At 47.2% G+C, this 17,225-nt stretch overlaps 1 protein-coding gene across 1 annotated transcript in view; it reads right to left on the bottom strand.

Annotated features, from left to right (window-relative positions):
* Positions 1 to 16,954, bottom strand: part of UNC45B (unc-45 myosin chaperone B) — a 28,748-nt gene extending 11,794 nt beyond the window's left edge. The window contains exons 1-12 of the mRNA XM_019732560.3: positions 16,469 to 16,954; positions 16,003 to 16,170; positions 15,414 to 15,450; positions 14,172 to 14,347; positions 12,776 to 12,865; positions 10,456 to 10,623; positions 9,753 to 9,921; positions 6,280 to 6,450; positions 4,575 to 4,746; positions 1,643 to 1,943; positions 677 to 771; positions 366 to 507 (exon numbers count right to left, since the gene is read on the bottom strand). Of these exons, the coding sequence (XP_019588119.3) occupies positions 366 to 507; positions 677 to 771; positions 1,643 to 1,943; positions 4,575 to 4,746; positions 6,280 to 6,450; positions 9,753 to 9,921; positions 10,456 to 10,623; positions 12,776 to 12,865; positions 14,172 to 14,347; positions 15,414 to 15,450; positions 16,003 to 16,170 (1,689 nt within the window). The 5' untranslated portion in view covers positions 16,469 to 16,954. The remainder of the gene's footprint in view (positions 1 to 365; positions 508 to 676; positions 772 to 1,642; positions 1,944 to 4,574; positions 4,747 to 6,279; positions 6,451 to 9,752; positions 9,922 to 10,455; positions 10,624 to 12,775; positions 12,866 to 14,171; positions 14,348 to 15,413; positions 15,451 to 16,002; positions 16,171 to 16,468) is intronic.
* Positions 16,955 to 17,225: the final 271 nt, after the last annotated feature.

Here is a 17,225-nt window from a genome sequence, read left to right as displayed (position 1 = left end):
CACTTCTTCCCTTAGTGGTGGAAAAGAGAGGAAAAGAGTCTGGGAGGAACTGGAAAGGAGGGAACGGGCCCAGAGGAGGCGAGGTACTGACTCTTGGTCCTTAGAGACCTCACTTCCTGAGGATCCCTGGAAAAAATACCACCTTCTTGTTTATCCTCCCACTGCCTGGAAGGCATGAAGAGCTGTGAGCCCATTTAGTAGTCAGGTCAAATGAGGGTGAGAAAGAAGGAAATGACCAGTCCGGATTTACACAGGGAGAGAGGGTACAGCCAGGATGAGGACACAGGGGTCCAATATCCCAGGCCCCGTGGTCAGCCTGAATCCAGTAGATCTTTCCTGAAGCCAAAGGTCAGGGCCACACTTGCCTTGGCCAGCTCAAACATGGCCTGCAGGGCAGGAATGTCCTGGACAAAGTCGTCCTTCACGTCGGCGTCTAGTGTGAGGTAGGCCAAGCCCTCCACCGCCCATCGCCGAGTCCGGGTGTCTATGGATGCATTGCACAGCCACCTGGAAGAGGGGAGGGACAGACATTGGGGAAGGGTGCCAGGGCTCAGGTCAGGACCGTGAAGCCATTTCAGGGCAGTGCGTAGCAGGTGAGGGCTCTTTCATGATCTGGCGTCTCCTAGGGCACACCCTGAGAGGAGATAGCAGGCCCGGGCAAACAGGACCCCCTTACTTGCGACACTGTTTGGCCAGCTTCTCTGTTGACCCTTCAGCAAACTGCCTGAGACCATAGTCTGTACCACCTGCAGAGCCGAGCTTACAGAGTCCCTGTGGAGGAGGGGAGAGAGTGGACATTTGACGATCAGAGACAGACAAGGCCTTGCTCAAACAGGTCCCTGTGGCTGGAACATTTTGCCCCTTATACCTGGCCTGGGTAAACCTCTACGCATAATATAAAACTCAGCTCAGGTGCCACCTCTTCCGAGATGCCTTCCCTGAGGCTTCCAGATGACATGACAGGAAATACCCCCAAAGCTAGAGGTTTGTACCCTGCCCCCTTTTCCCCACCATGTTGACCCCACAGATCTGAAACTGCAAATGGTGAAACTTGTTAGGACACAAAAACTGGCAAAGAAATCCTAGCTTGTGTGTAACACATTCAGAGGTTCAGATTTTCACCCAGGATATTTGGACTCTTGTTAGAAAAAAAAAAAAATGTCTTCCATAAGAGAAAACTCACAATGGCAGAAGCTAAAACTAGTGTTTTAAACATTGATGTCAACAACAACAAAAATCAATGACTCAAACCTTCACGATAATTATTTACAAGGAAAAGGTCAATGAAATAATCTATAAAACAGAAATGGAAAAAATGAAGCAGGTTTGACTGTGCCATATGAAAACTGATCAAGGAAACAAATTGACTTTTTGAAGTTTGCTCTGAAAAACACTTGCTGGAGAAAGCTCACCATGTTAGTGTCCTTCAAAGGCATGGGGGTGTAGGAGGTTAGACAGCAGGGTCCACCACTCAGAATCTAGGTTCTCACAGCCTCCTGCATAGCATCCTGCTCCGCAGGGGCCTGAGGTGGGGGAGGTCTAGGTGCCCCCTAGAGCGTGGTCTCCTTACGGACAGGGGCCATGCCTCATTCATCCCGCTGTCCCTGTGCCTGGCATGGTATCTGGTACCTAGCCCACTCACCACCAGGGTACGGATCTTGATTTTCTCATTTTTGGTGGTCTTGTAGATCTCTTTGAGCAGTGACACGCCATTGGTGATGATGAAGGTGGCACGGCTGAGCTTGGTGGAGGCATGGATGAGGGCCTCCACGGCCACCAGCTGGTCTGCCTCACGCTCCGAGCCACACAGCGCTACCATCATCTCCATCACACCTTTCAGACCCAGCAGCTTATTGCCCAAATCAAAGGGGCCTTGCAGGATCCCTGACACTGTCTGGATGGCAATCACATTCTTGTCCATGTCCTGGGGGTCAAACTTGCCCCTAAAACAGAAAGCAAAGGAGATCAAGAGAACTGGCCTGGGTGGTGGGAGGTGGAAAATGTGTGAGATTTGGGGCAGACAGATTTGGATTTGCATCCTGGATCTGCCACTCATGTGCTGTGTGACCTTGGGCAATTCACCGAACCTCTCTGAGCCTTAGCGCCTTGATCTGGAAACTGAGGACAGAACTACTTCCCAGAGTTACAATGAGGGTAAATGACATAACAGATGTGCCAGGGGTTGTGTTCCCCTAGAAGCACACTCTGAGATGGGATTGACATGTAAGAAACTTATTAGGGAGAGCTCCTGGGATCAACAACTTGGGGAGAGGGATGAAAACAGGACTGGACAAAGGGAGGCATTGGGCTACAATGCAGTCATGACAAAGCCTCAGCCTGCAAAGAGTTCTAGAGTTGAGACACCCTTAACAGTTGTTCCATGTTGGTGTGAAACACAAGTCATTTGATGCTGGCTACCCTGGGAAGGGTGAAGCAACTGTCCTCAGCTGAGGCAAGTCCTGAAGAGAGGTGATAGGTGGGAGTTGTAGAGCTGATGGGTTTCCCAGCAGCTGAGGTGTCTGGTGGGACCGTAGAGCAGCCACAACCACACAAAAGGGCCCACCATGGTGCCTGGCACACTGCATCACTCTGCAGTGTGGCTGAGTCACAACATAGCCTGATCCAGTCACTCCCCTATCTGGTTTCAGTCCCTTCCCCTATCAAGTGGCTGTGGACTCAATGAGCCAGAAGGTTCTGTCTTGCTTTCAGAATCTACTATCATCTACTCTATGGGAGAATCTCCAGCTTGGAATGGCGGAGGTAACATACCTTCTGATCCTTCAGTGACCTGCCCAGGTTGGTTCAATGCGGGGAGTCAGGGCGGAAGTGCACAGTGGAAATACAGATGTGTATATAGGAAAGAAGGCAGTGCGGACTAGTCAGAAGGACTCCATACTGAGAGCTGGAGACCTGGGCTCTGGTCCCACATCTGCCTCTGGCTAGCTGGGTGACCTGAGCAAGTCCCTCTGGGGGAGAGGAGTCAGTTCTGGAAGCTCTTAGAGTCCCTCCATGCCTTGCCTCTCATCTCTCCACTCAGTGCCAGGGAACCTAGAGCCTTTCATAATTAGGTGGAGTCTGCTCGTGAAGCTGGCTGCTCGTGCCAGCTAGTAGCTGGTGCCTGAACCTGAACCTTCACCCAGCTCCTGGCCCCTGAGGAATCAGGGTGGGGACAGCCTCAGGTGCCATTTGTTGAAGGTGGTGACTCCACCCATTAAGCCTCAGGTGACTGGCCTGGGGGTAGAGGCCTGTGACGAAGCATCATCCACAAGCTGACTGGGAGGGGGTCTCAATCAAAAACCTCTGTCCACAGAAGGACTAGCTGGTCGCAAACTCAATTTGGGACCTCATGATCGACTCAAGAAGTTGGCCACAAAAGCTGAAGCTGAGGAAGAGACTAGAGAAATCTTGAGAAACTTCAAGGGAAACCAAGTCAGGGGTGAGGAGAAGCTGTAGTATTGTGCAGGAGTCTGCGAACTTCAACTGCAGGCCAGAGATTTGGGAAGCTGAGAATGGGTTTTACATTTTCAAAGGGTTTTTCTTTTTTTAATGTGCGGTAAAGACCTACATGTCCCACAAAACCCTTTACCGCAAAAGTGTGCCAACCCCTAGAACGGAGAAAGGAGAAGCAGGGTGAAGACAGAGTCTTTACCTTCCCAAGATTCACTTGGGGTGCTTTTTAAACATGCAACCTCCTGAGCCATGCCCCAGACTACTGAATCAAGGGACATCCCAGAAATCTGAATCATATACAAGTTTGAGGATCATTGCAACAAAGGATTAAAAGACCATGTAGCAGTGGGAGGAAAAGGGAGAGGACACATAAAAAGAAACAGAGGTGGCAGAAGGAGCAACTATGTCACAACAATGAGGGAGTGGCAGTGGGAAGACCAGGAACTCCAGCGCCTGAGGGCCCTGGGCTCCTGCCTAGTTTCTGAAAGACTATACAGTTCTTAAAGTCTTTACAGAATCAAGCCTCCCTCCTTGACAAGCTGATGTTTCTTCCTTTCAACTACAGGAAACTGTGGTTAGATTTAAAGTATGTCCAACAAATTTTTGGAGGTGATACTCCTCCCTGCCAAAGGTAGAGCCTAATTCTTTCCTCTTACATGTAGACCAGACTTAATGACTTGCTTCTCGTAAATGGAATGTGGTGAGAGTGATGGTGTGTGACTTCTGAAGATAGATTATGGAAGACATTGCCATTTCCACCTTGCTCTCTCCCAGAGCACTCACTCTAGGGGAAGCCATCCACCATGAGGAGAGAGAGGTCCACACAGGGAAGAATCAAGGCCTCCTGCCAACAGCCAACACCAATGTGCCAGCCACGTGAGTGCGCCATCTTGGAAGCAGACATTCCAGCCTCAGTCAAGCCTTCAGATGATTGCAGCCCAGGCCAACATGTGACTGTGAGAACCCCAACGCCAGAACCACCCAGCCGAGCCGCTCCCAAATTGTGGTGATATTACAATAAATGATTATTGTTGTTTTGAGCAGCTACGTTTGGGGATAATTTGTTACACAGCAATTGATAACTAATACAGAGGCCAACCCTGTGAGGCCTCCAGGAAACTCACGTGATGTACTCCTCGCAAATCTTGCGGAAGTGCTCACGCTCTGGGTCACAGCGCAGGTCGTCGTAGAGCTTGTTGATGAGGATAGAAGCCAGCATACGGGTGTTGTCAGTCAGGGGCAGGCAGGATGGCAGATCTGGAACCTGTCCCACTACCTTCAGGATCTTCCTCAGGCCTGCAGGACAGATGGCAGTGGCAAGTGTAAGACCCCTGCTGGGCTCTTACAAACACCCCCACCACTCAGTCAAGTCTTCACACCAGCTTCTCTCTAGCCTGGCTTTAGGCAGCACATAGCTTATCCAGAGTGAAGGGTGCTGGAATGGGGCCAGGAGACTCAGCCTCTACACTTGGCTCTATCCCTACTTGAGCAAGTCACCCCCCACCCCCAGTATGGACCTCTATTTTCACATTCACAAGATCAAGAATAGTGGATTTCAGAGGACTCTACCAGTACTAACATTCTATGCAGTGATGTATAACCTTCAAACATTATTTTGTATTCTATTTTCCCCAGGCCTCAGTTTGCTTGTTTGTCAAATGGGAACAATACTACCTCCCTCATAGAGTTTGAGGATTCAATGAGAAAATGTACGGAAAACTGCCTAGTGCCAATCCAGACACATCATTATCTCTCAATAAATATTTATTATTTATTTAGAAAACTACATTTACTGCTTATTGTTATTTTCCTTTCTCTTTTGTTGAAGAATCTTCTGTGGCTTCCTATTTCCCATCAGGCTAACTTAAACATTACATATTTGTTGAATAAATGAATGAATGAGTAAACAAATAAATGACCACCTTGTATGTACTGGATACTGAAATAAAACAAACAATCCTGACCTTTAAAAGCTCACCATGCAATAGGGAAGACAGACGTACAATAAGGTGTGATAAGCACAGAGTAATAGGCCGTGGGTGGGGTGTGATTTGCTCCAACAAAGTAAGCGCTGCATGTTATTTTGAGCACTTACTCCAAGAGCTTTATACATATTACTTCATTTAATCCTATTGATAACCCAACTGGTTAGGAATCACTATTCCCATCCTTCAGGGCAGAAAACCAAGACACGGAAAAGCCAAGTAAGTTGCCCAAGATCACGCAGCTGGCAAGCGACACAGCGAGCAGTCTCCCAGCAATGCCTGATTTCAAAGCCCACGATGTTATCTGTGACATTATACTGCCTCTGGGACAATAGACAGCTTGACTTCAGTGCCAGGTGTTAGAAGTGGCTAGGAGTTGGTCAGACCATAGGTGGCACAGGGAAGTGGGAAGAGGGACATTCAAGGCAGACCCTGGAAGGCATGAAACTCTGAGTGTTAAGAGGGAATTAACAGCGCTCTAGAAAGCCAGCCAAGTATTTTGCCAACTATGAGACTTCGGGAAAGTTACCCTCGAGTTGGTGGAGTCCCGTTTGTTTTTTAACACTTGCTCCCATTTGTTAGGAAACTCCACCCAGATGTTTTCGAGTGTGTTTGGACATTTTCTGAGGGTGTTCAGACCCTGAATTCAGAGCCTTGCCCCACACCTTCACCAGCCCACTGGTGGATCCTAATATGCTAATACTTTTTCCTGGTGCTTCAGGTGGGACTGAAGGCTTCTCCCAGGAAAGAGCCATGCCTCTTCCGCGTTCTGCTCAGCGCAAGGTGCCCACCCTGCTGCCCCCCGAAAGGCTGGGGGGAGCGCCAGACGCGCCCCAGACCTCACCATTGTCCACCACATAGATGGTGCGTGAGTTGTCGTGAATGGAGAGGTCCTTCCTGGGGACGTTCTTATTGAGTAGATTGAGGGCCTGATCTCTGCCCTGGCCAGACACTTTCTTACTGACCAGCATGTCGAGCAGGTGGCTGGTGATCTGCTTCAGATCCTTCTTGGTGTCTGAAGAAGGAGAGGACAGGAGTAAACAGAGAGGACCAGGGAGCCTCAGGTGTGTAGGACAGGAATGGCAAAGGCTTCTAGGAGGATTCTGGAAATATCGAATCCACTCCTGCCTGGATATTGGAATTTCCCAGGAGAGTATAGTATTGCCCATCTCACCCCCAAAAAAGGGAGGGAAATCCCTAGATAACACCCACAGAGGTCCTCCAGGAGCTCTGAACATTGACTTCTGCAACAGCCCTTTCCATCCTTGACCAGGTCTGGTTCTTAGAAGTTCGTCATTCCAGGCAGTGATTGGCAGGGATAAATTATTTAATAACATGTTTTAAGGAAAGGAAATGTATACTTTTGATAGACTTCTTACTCCCCAGATTCCAGCAGGCTGCAAGCCTGAATTCAAGCCTTTGCCTGGGATGCCAGGTCCTTCCTGCCCACTGGGAATCTTAAAAGACGAATGCTTTTTCCTGCTTTGCCCCATCTGACGTCTCTGAGACTTGGGAGATTTTTGTTCTCCTTGGAGCCCAAAGGCAAGCATGTAGACATACAGGCAGGCAGAAAAGGAAAGCTTTCCAAACAAACCATGTCATATAAATAAGTGATGGAGGAATGGGCCTATCTAACTGGAGAAGGAAAGGCATAAGTGGACATGACAGCTTGTTTTCAGATATAGGTATGTCACGAGTGTGAGATGGACTTATTCTGTGAGACTCCAGAGGGCAGACTTGGGACCAGCGGTGAGTGGAAGCTACAAGGAGATAGATTTGAAATCAATATATATTATAATGGGATTTCTTAGCATACATGTCCAACAGGAAGTTGTGGGCCTAACAAAACACACTTCTCACTATTCACACTCTTGGGGAGTACCCTCCCCAATAGATCTGGGTTGGTCATGTGACTTACAGCACACCCAGAGCCTTAAAAAGCACTTGCACATTGGGATTTGTCCATTGAGAATCCAGCCAGCATGTTACATAGAAACCCAAGCTGCCCACTAGAGAGGCCACAAGAAGTAAAACCGGGGTGCTCTGGCTAGCATTTGCAGTTAACCATCAACCATACGAGCGAGACCATCTGGGACCCTCTGAGGATTCTAGTGCAGAAAAGGAACATGATTTGCTGACCATTACAATAGTAAGTCAGAACCACATCAAGAATCCATGACCCCAAAAGGCTAATATTATTAATCTTCAGAGAGCTCTTATGAATCGATAAGAAAACACTGATACTCCAACTGTAAACATAGGTAATGTGAACAAACCGTTCAAAGACAAAGAAATCCAAATGGCTAAAAAAGATAAAGAAAAGTGATCAATCTTGCCAGTAATTTTTAAAAATTTTTGTGCAGCCATCACCACTATTCACACAAGATCATTTTTACCCACTGAATAAGAAAATATCTTTAGAAATGGTAGTATTTTAATTTGGTGAGAATAATTTGAGACAGAACTGTTATCATCATTTGGTAAGAGTTCAAATTGTTGCACTCTCTCGGAAAGAAATTTGAAAGTAAGATGGAGAAAGAATATTAGTTATGTTCACAGCCTGTGACCAAGTACTCCCATTTCTAGAATTTGTTCCAAGAAAATAATTACAAATGCAAACATAGCTTTACATAAAGAATAGCTACTGAAGTGCTTTTTACAAGCATGCAATTAGAAACAATCTAATTCTCCAATAATATGGAGCTAGTTGATGAGTTATGGATGATACATACATACAATGAATATAACGAAATTATTTAAAATCAAGTTTCCTATGAGTGACCTGCCTCTCTGACCCTCCCAGGCAGAGCAGGAACTTCTAAAATTATGCCTAGGGGAAAAATAAATAAATAAAATAAAATAAAATTATGCCTAGGCCCTGGATGTGCAAGAAGAAACATGAGTCTATAGAAGCATGTATGTAGGGATGAAACAAATGCAAAATTAATCATTATTAAAGTCAAAAGGAATCTTTTTAAAGAATATTAAGTGGTATTCAATACTAATATAATGCTCAGTGAAGGAAAAATCACACAATTATCCGTAGACAAATTCCAATTTTATTAAATAGAGATTTATATGGATGAATAGAAAAAGGATTTATATGGATGGATAGAAAAAGGCAGTGATTATAGTGGTTATCTGGAGCGGGAATTGCAGGTTTTTAGTTTTTTTACCTCTACATATTTTTTAATTTTTCTAAATTTCTCCAATAAGCCTGTTACTTTTTAAGATTGTGATAAAACATACATAAAATACAATTTACCATTTTAACCACTATAAAGTGTACAGCTCAGTGGCATTAAGTACATTTACATTATTGTGCAGCCATCATCACCATCTATCCAGAACTTTTTCATCTTCCCAAACTGAAATTCTACATCCATTAAACAACTCCTTATTCCCTCCTTCCCCACCCTGGGCAACCACCAATCTACTTTCTGTTTCTATGTGTTGGATGATTTTAGAAACTGCATATAAGTGGAATCATACAGTATTTGTCTTTTTGTAACTGGCTTATTTCACTTAGCCTAATGTCCTCACTTAACATAAGGTTCACCTATGTTGTAGCATGGTTCAGAATTTCATTCCTTTTTAAGGCAGAATAATATTCCATCGTGTGTGTGTGTGTGTGTGTGTGTGTGTGTGTATACGCGCGTGCACACACACACACAATATTATTAATGTAACACACACACAGTATGTCCTCACTTAATGTTGTCAAGATTTTGAGACTTTAAGAGAAACAACAGGGGTGGCACAGGGGCAGCACACGGGTGGCTGGGTGGCTCAGTTGGTTAGAGTGCAGGGCTCATAACACCAATGTGTTGGTTTGATTCCCACATGGGCCAGTGAACTGCGCCCTCTACAACTTGATTGAAAAACAATGACTTGACTTGGAGCTAATGGGTCCTGGAAAAACACACTGTTCTCCAATATTCCCCAATTAACAAAAAGAAAAAAGAAAAAAAAGGAACAATATATAACAAAACCAATTTTACTATAGGCTAGTTTATATAAGCAACAGTCAAGTTCCTAGGGCATCTCATCGATGTTATAATGAAACGATGTTATTCGAGGACCTGCTGTACCACATTGTGTTTACCCATTCATTCATCGATGGACACTTCTGGGCTGTGGAAGCACCTTTAAACTATTGCACATAATGCTGCTATGCATCTGTTATTTTATGATCAGAAAATAAGTACAAAAATAAAACCTGACCACTTCCACATACAGGGAATGCCCAGTCGGAAGTGATAACTGACTCTCCCTTGCCCTCACCCCCTTGAACCAAAACTGAAGAATGTCTCTTACCTAGAACCAGGGCCTCCTCCTTCCCTCGATGCTCCCGTTTGTCCTCCCCAGACAGAGAGTCAATGATGGCCTGGAGCAGGTTGCAGACGGCCAAAGACATCTCCTCATTCTCTACCGCCATGAGGCTGCAGATTCTGTCTATCCGGACTCCGTGGAGAATCACTGTGGCCTAGATCCCCGGCAAGAACCACAGTCAGCTGTCTGCCCTTCCCTTCCGGCTGCCATACAGGTTAGGGAGTGGGAGATAATGGCCCCATGCAGTAGGAAGATAAGCCCAGGGAGCCAATGCCTCATGGGGCCTGTTGTCTGGAATGCCCTTGACACAAGCCAGGCTCCTTTCCAGCCATTGGCCACATGGAGCCATTGCGCACTTGCAATGTGGCAAATCCATGAGTATAAAATACACACTGATTTTTTTGAAGACTTAGTATTAAAAAATGTGAACTAGCATAGCCTTTGCATTCAGCTCTTTCTCATGAACAACTTTCAATAAACTTATCTTTGCACAGACCCATTTCCAGCTCAAAGGAAAAACAAAGGAGCAATCGCTGTTGAATCTGGGACCATACAACCGAGGTTGGGGGAACACTTTAGACTTTGCATCAGGGTCTGTTTATGCCAGCCACACCCTGCCCATACGTCTCCCACCAGGTTCTCGGATGGGTAGGCATCCATGCCAAACACCCCACATCCAGGCCCTCACCCTAGCTCGGTGGCCACTGCACATGCCCGACAGGGTCCGCACTGCAGCCAGCACCAGCTCAGGCCTCTTCGTGTCCATAAGCTGCAATAGCAGGGCCACTCCATTGTTCTGGAAGATCCTTTCAGCCCCTGCTTCTTCACGGCCTAGTACAATGAGGTTGTTGGCGGCCTGAAGCAGGGAAGAGACGATGAGGGTCAGGAGGGAGGTTTGGCTGCTGAGGCTTTGGCAGCAGCAGCTGGTGCAAGGACTGGGTCTTCAATACATCTTTAATATTCTTTCACCCTATAATCTACCTCCTGCAAACAGAGCCCAACATCATAATTCAAAAGAAAAAACACAGTAATTTGCATAAAGATCAACTTGATGAAATACATTACAGTCATTAAAGTCATAAGTAAAAGACTACAGAACAACTTGGAAAAAACATTGGTAAGCAGAATCAGAATCGTTGGTTCCCTCTGATTGCACTTATGCTAAAATAAAACTGTGTCTATATGCTTATGGATAAGGACTAAAAAATGGTAGATAAGTGTTAAATTAATTAAACAAAGAGGCCATTAGACTGAGGTGGATTTAATGCTTTGGCAGCCTACCTAAGCTAACCAAACCCTAAGCCTGTAATACCTCAAGGTTAAGAAGTTCAAACTTAAGGGAAGGTGGGATGGCTCAGTTGGTTAGAGCTCTCAACACCAAGGTTGCCGGTTCAATTCCCTGGGATGGTGGGCTGTGCCCCCTGCAACTAAGATTAAAAACGGCGACTGGACTTGAAGCTGAGCTGCGCCCTCCACAACTGGATTAGAAGAACAACGACTTGATTTGGAGATGATGGGCCCTGGAGAAACACACTCTTCCCCAATATTCCTGAATAAAAAAAATTTTTAAAGTCCAAACTTAAGAACAAACAGTCACAGCCAATGAGGCTTTCCCAAATAGTGCAAGTGCTTAAGCTATAGTTAATCAATAATTTCCTTGCTTTGTTTCCACGCTTTCTTTGGTAAGTCTTTCCCCTAGCTTCTGTTTGTGGAACATTCTTAATGCATCTTGTTTTGGCACGGCCCAATTCAAATTGATTTTGCCCAAATAAACTCTTAAAATTTTTAATATGCCTCAGTTTATCTTTTAACAAAAGTGAAGTGTTTTTACATGGAGAAGTATTTTCCTTTAAACATTTCCTTAAATATGGTTTTGGCATTTTGTTTGTTTACCTGTTCAGGGTAACCTGAAGTTGCACGGGTTTCTACTCAGGAAGGTGGAAGGTGGTGGGCAGAGAGGGCATGGGATGGGTCTTGAACGTCTTCCGTAGGTTGGAGTTCTGATTCTGCTATATACTAGCTGTGTGACTTGGGCAAGTCATAGCACCTGTCTGGGTCCTAGATTCCTGTCCGTAAAAGTAGGCAGTTGAGCTAGAAGGTTCCCAAGTGTCTTCCACCCTAAAGCCTTACAACCTGAGGATACATGAACCTTAAAAAGCCCCAGATAAAGGAGAGGAGGACTTGAGCAGGACCTGAGAACTCAGGGTTGGCAGAAGAACTCAAAAAGCAGAAGTAGAAGGAGGAGGTGGGTAAAGAGATAGACAGTGGGATACTGGGAAGGGGGCTGATTAGAGAATTCCAAGCAAGTTTGACCAGAACCATCATCACTCTATCGGTCAAGGGTTTTGTACTTTTCGAAGTGCTTTTATCTATAACAATTCATTAAGAACTCACAAGAGTTTGTTATAAAAGATGTTTGCATATTATATGGAATTATTGACTATAAAACTAACAAAAATTCCCAGGCATTGTCTGTCAAGTTTTTAAAACAATTTTTATGTCAAGTTCTTATAAATGTAAAACACTCAGATGTTAATTTTTTTCCCTATGGAAAAGGACTAGAAGGGAACTGAAAAAAATGCAACAAATTTGGCTACGAGGATGATATTATATGTAAATATTTTCATAGTTCAGAATGACTTTTTGCAATATTTTAATGAAATAAAACATTATTTTAATGTAGTATGGCTTCTCAGGGTGGAAACTAAGGTGAGGCAAGTGAGAATCTCAAAATACCAATGCAATGCAAAAAAATAATCTATAAACAACACGTCAAAAATTTAAATAAAGACAGAATCCAACCCTGCGACACAACTCTCTTCATTGGCCTCACCCTACCTACTCCCCGCCCTTCTTACAGTTCATATTGATTTCTAAAGTGCTTATTGTCCACATTCTCCGAGGAGACGACCCCCTCAGCCTCCCCCAACTGTCCAGAGACTGGGGCGGGGCCTGAATGGAAAGTACCGTTTCTGCCTCTGCTGGTCGCATGGTTGCCCAGCACTCACCTTCTCCAGCCTATCAGCTTCACTGTTTTCATCCAGGAGGATCTCAAACATCTTCTGTACCCTCGAGTCTGTGGAGAACTGTACATGGAGCTGAGGAAGGAGGAAGGCGTGGGGAAGAAGCAGGCAGGGGTCCACGTGTTAGTCGGCTGCTCATAAAGTTCATCTCAGTAAATATTAGGGAATCTATTCTGGGCCCCTGTACTGTCATTCACTCAGTTATTCATTCAACAAACGTTTATTGAACAACTACTGTGTGCCAGACACTATTGTAGATGCTCAGATGCTAGGGATAAAATGGGGAACAGAATCAAGTCCTTGCCCTACCCAGTTTACAGTCTAGTTACATTCGCTATCCCATTTGGTCATCACAAGTCTTGGAAGTCAAGGGATCCTCACCCCAATTTTGGAGTCTAGTAAACAGTTAGCTATGAGCCATTTAAATATGGGCTAAAACAGACACATGTCTCCAGGAGCAGAACCTGGAGCAATTTTCAAGCAGCTCTTCAAGCAAATTAAAACCATCATGTTTGGATATCTCATCCCTCACAATCCCACCGCCAACCACAATGCTCTGATGTTTTCATAAGACGAACTAACAGATCAACGTCCCCCATCTCATCAGCTTCTTCTGTACCCCCTACTACTTTGTTGTGCTGGTCCACGCTCCCTCTTATTTCCATCCTGGGCTCATTTCCTTCAGGGGAAGGAGGGGTCTCTCATTTGACACCCCTTCTCCAATCATTCCTTATTTTGTATTTCCTCAGCCCTTGGGTCTGCATTCCAGACAGTAGCTGTGGTCCTAACATGGGGCTGCCCCAGGCACGTGGGAATTACTGAGCAAGGAGCTCAGTGATCATTTACCCTCCTGCTCCTATAGAGGGAAACCGACAGCCCAAGGAGTCCCTCAGAAATTTGTTAGTGTAGGCAGAACGAGGTGCAGGCTTCCTCTCCTCTGGTCCAAGTTCTCCCCACCCCCTTCCATTTTCCTAGAAAAGATTTCCTGTTCCTACCGGCTCCTGACTCTCCTCTGTTCTGCAGCAATACCCCCACCCGAATTCCTAGGTATCTCATGCTGTCTTTACCCTCCTAGAAAGAGAGGAAGAGTTGCAGACATACTAAGTTGCAATTTTTAAAGAAGAGCCTCCATCTGGAATGTAAAAGATCCGTGTTCTAGTCTGGCTGGCTTGCACCCTCGAACAAGCATCGCAGCATCTCTGATCACTCACAGACAGGTGCACCTGCTCGGCTGTTCTGTGGCACCTACCTGTGCCACGTGTTCACTCCATCCAAGGGTGTGGATGTACGGCTAGCCCTGCCGTGATATCCTGCTTCCCTAACATATCCCTGCTTGAATGGCGGCAAGTAGCCAAGGCTTGTGGGAATGGGTCCAGCTCACCTTCTCCTGGATGCTGGTATTGAGCCTCCTCAGTGTCTCCTGGAAGTTCTGGTTCCGTGGCTCGAGGGTGGCACAGCGTTGCACATCCTTGAAGGCCTGGTCCAACTTCCCCAGCTGCTCCAGTGCCTGGCATCGCCGATACAGAGCCTTGATGTCCGAGGAGTTGATGTCAATGGCTGAGGGAGACAGGTAGGGCCTCAGGGGGCTGGGCTGCAGACCACCTTCCTTCCTCCCCTGCCACCGTCTTCAATCTCGTCCTTGGAGATTACGCACCCAGGTGCACTATCTGGCCCAAAGCTCTCCTTTGTTATGGAGGGAGTGAAAATCATAGTCTCAAGGTCAGAAGGGAGCTTAAGGGTCATCTCGCCCAAGTCCTGATGCTTCAGAATCTGCCACATGATGGTCCCTGCCAAGTGCTCATCCAACTGGGGCTTGAATAGCTCAAGCAGTGGGAGCTCCCTCCTTCCCAAAGCAGCCAGGCAGCTCCTTCAGAGAGCCCTTCCCTCTTCCTAAGGCCAGCCCTGGAACCCCACAAGATGACATTCAATCCTTCTTCCTTGTGACAGCCTTTTAGGTGTTTGCAGGCTGCCCTCCGTCCCACCTGGGAGTTGCCTTCTCTGAGCTAAATATTGCCACATCCCTTGACTGCTCTTCACAGGAGGTGTTTCCAGCCCCCTTTCCAGCTGGTTCCCTCCCTTCTGAACTCATTCCAGGCTATCTGTTTCTCCCAAAAGAATGGTAACAGGATCAAAACCCAACACAGACCTACAGCCAAGGGAAGTCTTCCTATTACACTCATGCACTGAAGCCAATGTGGACTTATGTGTATTTTTTTTTATGTTTATTTCTCCTAGTGCCTCGCTCTTCCCCAGAAGAAGCCCAGCTCCTACAGAGTGGACTGGGCTGATTGGACTGGTTCTGGAGATTTCCCCCCAAGAGAATATCCTAATTTACAACAAAGGGGGGGGGTGTCATTACCATGACAAGGATTTCCAGAAACAATTATCTTAAGAAAAAATGGTGCCCCAACATATTTAACATGTAACTCCATTTGCAAAAATGTGACTTAGAGATGGCTTTTCTGGAGCTCTCTTTTCATGTATGGATGGCACATATGAAGCTCCACCCGTAATGCCTAGGATGGCATTTACACAATCTGTAACTCCCACAAGTGTCAAGAGTGTCTCAGAAAAAACAGGGACACGGAGATGGGTGGGGCAAGCATAGAGGTGGGTGGCTCACCTCTTGAGGCATCTGAAGCCGCCTGAGCATAGCTCTCCTGAGAAAGAGAAGGAGACTGGTTAATGTGGGCCCAATGTAGAGACAGCCAGAGCGGGTCCCCATGGGGAGAGGAGAGGGCTCGTTGGAAGCTGCCAACTGTCAGAGGCCCAGGGCATGGGCCCCTTGCTGATAGTGGAAAAATGGATGACCTTTGGCATCAGGCAAACTCGGGTTTGAAGCCAGGCTCTGCCACTAACTACTTGGGATATCTTGGGCAAGTTATTGAGCGCTCTGAGCCTTGATGTTCTTATCTGCAGTATGGGCACGATAACAGCAGCTGCCTCACAGCGCTGGTACTAAGATGCCACGAAATAACATATGAAAAGCCCCCACCATGGTGCCAGTTCCCATAAGGCTGGTTCCCATCTAGGGGAATTTCTGTCTCCCAGAGGAGTGGGTCAGGCAGTGGGAGGCGCCCTTCTCCAACCCAAGTGGTGCAGGTGAGAGAACTGGGCTGATGGAGGATGTAGGATGCCTATCAGGACAAGGGTGCTGCCTCCACACCCCTGTATCCCAGCCCGGGCCCCCAGCCTCCCACCCTGCTCCAGACCGTTTTTAGGCCACAGGCCGCTCGGTTCCGATAGAGCGTGGCCAGCAGGGCCTTATCCTTGGTCAGCTTCAAGGCCTGGCTGTAGCTCTTTGTCGCAGCCTTGTAGTCCTGGAGCTGGAAGTGCCGGTTCCCTTCCTCCTTCAGCTGCACTGCTTCTGCCTCCGCCATCTGTTGGGACAGGGCAGCTCCATCTGGCCAGCCACTCACTCCAGACCCAGGGCTGGAGTCCTGCCTTGAGGTCTGGAGCTCCAGAATCCCCTCCCACCAGAATGGAAGGTAAAGGTTCTGCCTGGAAGGGACCCGCCCCCAGCACCCCCAAATCCATTACCCAGAAACACATTACAGCATTTGCTCAGAGCGTGGCCTGAGTTGAGAGGGGTCTCAGAGTCCCTGTGCCTCCCTCTCCGTCCCTCCCAGCTGGGCGGGCGAAGCCATCACTCCAAAGGCCTGAACTCTCATTGCAGACCTTAAAAGTCCTCGTCGTCGGTCCCTCTTTTCCCTCCAGATCAAAGAACACTCCTGCTGGCTCACTTCTTCACACAATGCTCTTGGTCGTCCTCCTGTGACGCTGCTCCTCTGAGCTCCCCTGCGAACCCCCAGCGAGCCAGCCTCAGTCTGCCCTCCCAGCCCCCACCCAGGAGACTTTATCACCTCTGCCAGTGGCTCCAGACCATATTTGGCCACAGGGTCAGGTGTCCCTGGAGTCTGTCATTGATACTCAGGGCCCTCCCCCTCCACAGACTGGACAGTTAGTACCACGTGGAGGTGCTGCCCCGGCACCCTGCTCAGGAGCAGTCCTGGGGGCTCAGGCACTCACACCCCAAAGAATGAGAGAAAGATCCAGAAGGGACAGGAAACTCCCAGCAGAACCCCTTCCCTAGGCACAGCTAATGCCCCTTCTCCACCTCCATCCCAGATAAACAACCTCCTCTCCCTCCTCCCAACCACCACTATTTTGGGAGCAGAGTGACAGCTGAGGGGCTGACAGGCTTAGATGAAGAGCAGCTGCCCAGGTCCCACAGGAACTGGAGACTTCCAGAAACGCCCTTCTGAAGGGAGGAGGGAAGAAGAGAGAGGAAAGTTCCTTCCCCTCTTCCACTCCACAACTTTCCTACCCCTCTGGCATTCATTTATTGAAAATGTTCTTGCTTTACAGAAAAACCAGCAGACTTGCTAACTCACTTTAATGTAAGTGGCTTCTGTTGCGCTCTACGTCTTCTCCT

Source organism: Rhinolophus sinicus, chromosome 12 (genome assembly GCF_057876585.1).
Source record: "Rhinolophus sinicus isolate RSI-liver-muscle chromosome 12, RSI-T2T, whole genome shotgun sequence".
Classification (NCBI taxonomy): domain Eukaryota; kingdom Metazoa; phylum Chordata; class Mammalia; order Chiroptera; family Rhinolophidae; genus Rhinolophus; species Rhinolophus sinicus.
The sequence above is the reverse complement of the archived record's forward strand: the minus strand, read 5'-3'. Positions and strand labels throughout refer to the sequence as shown.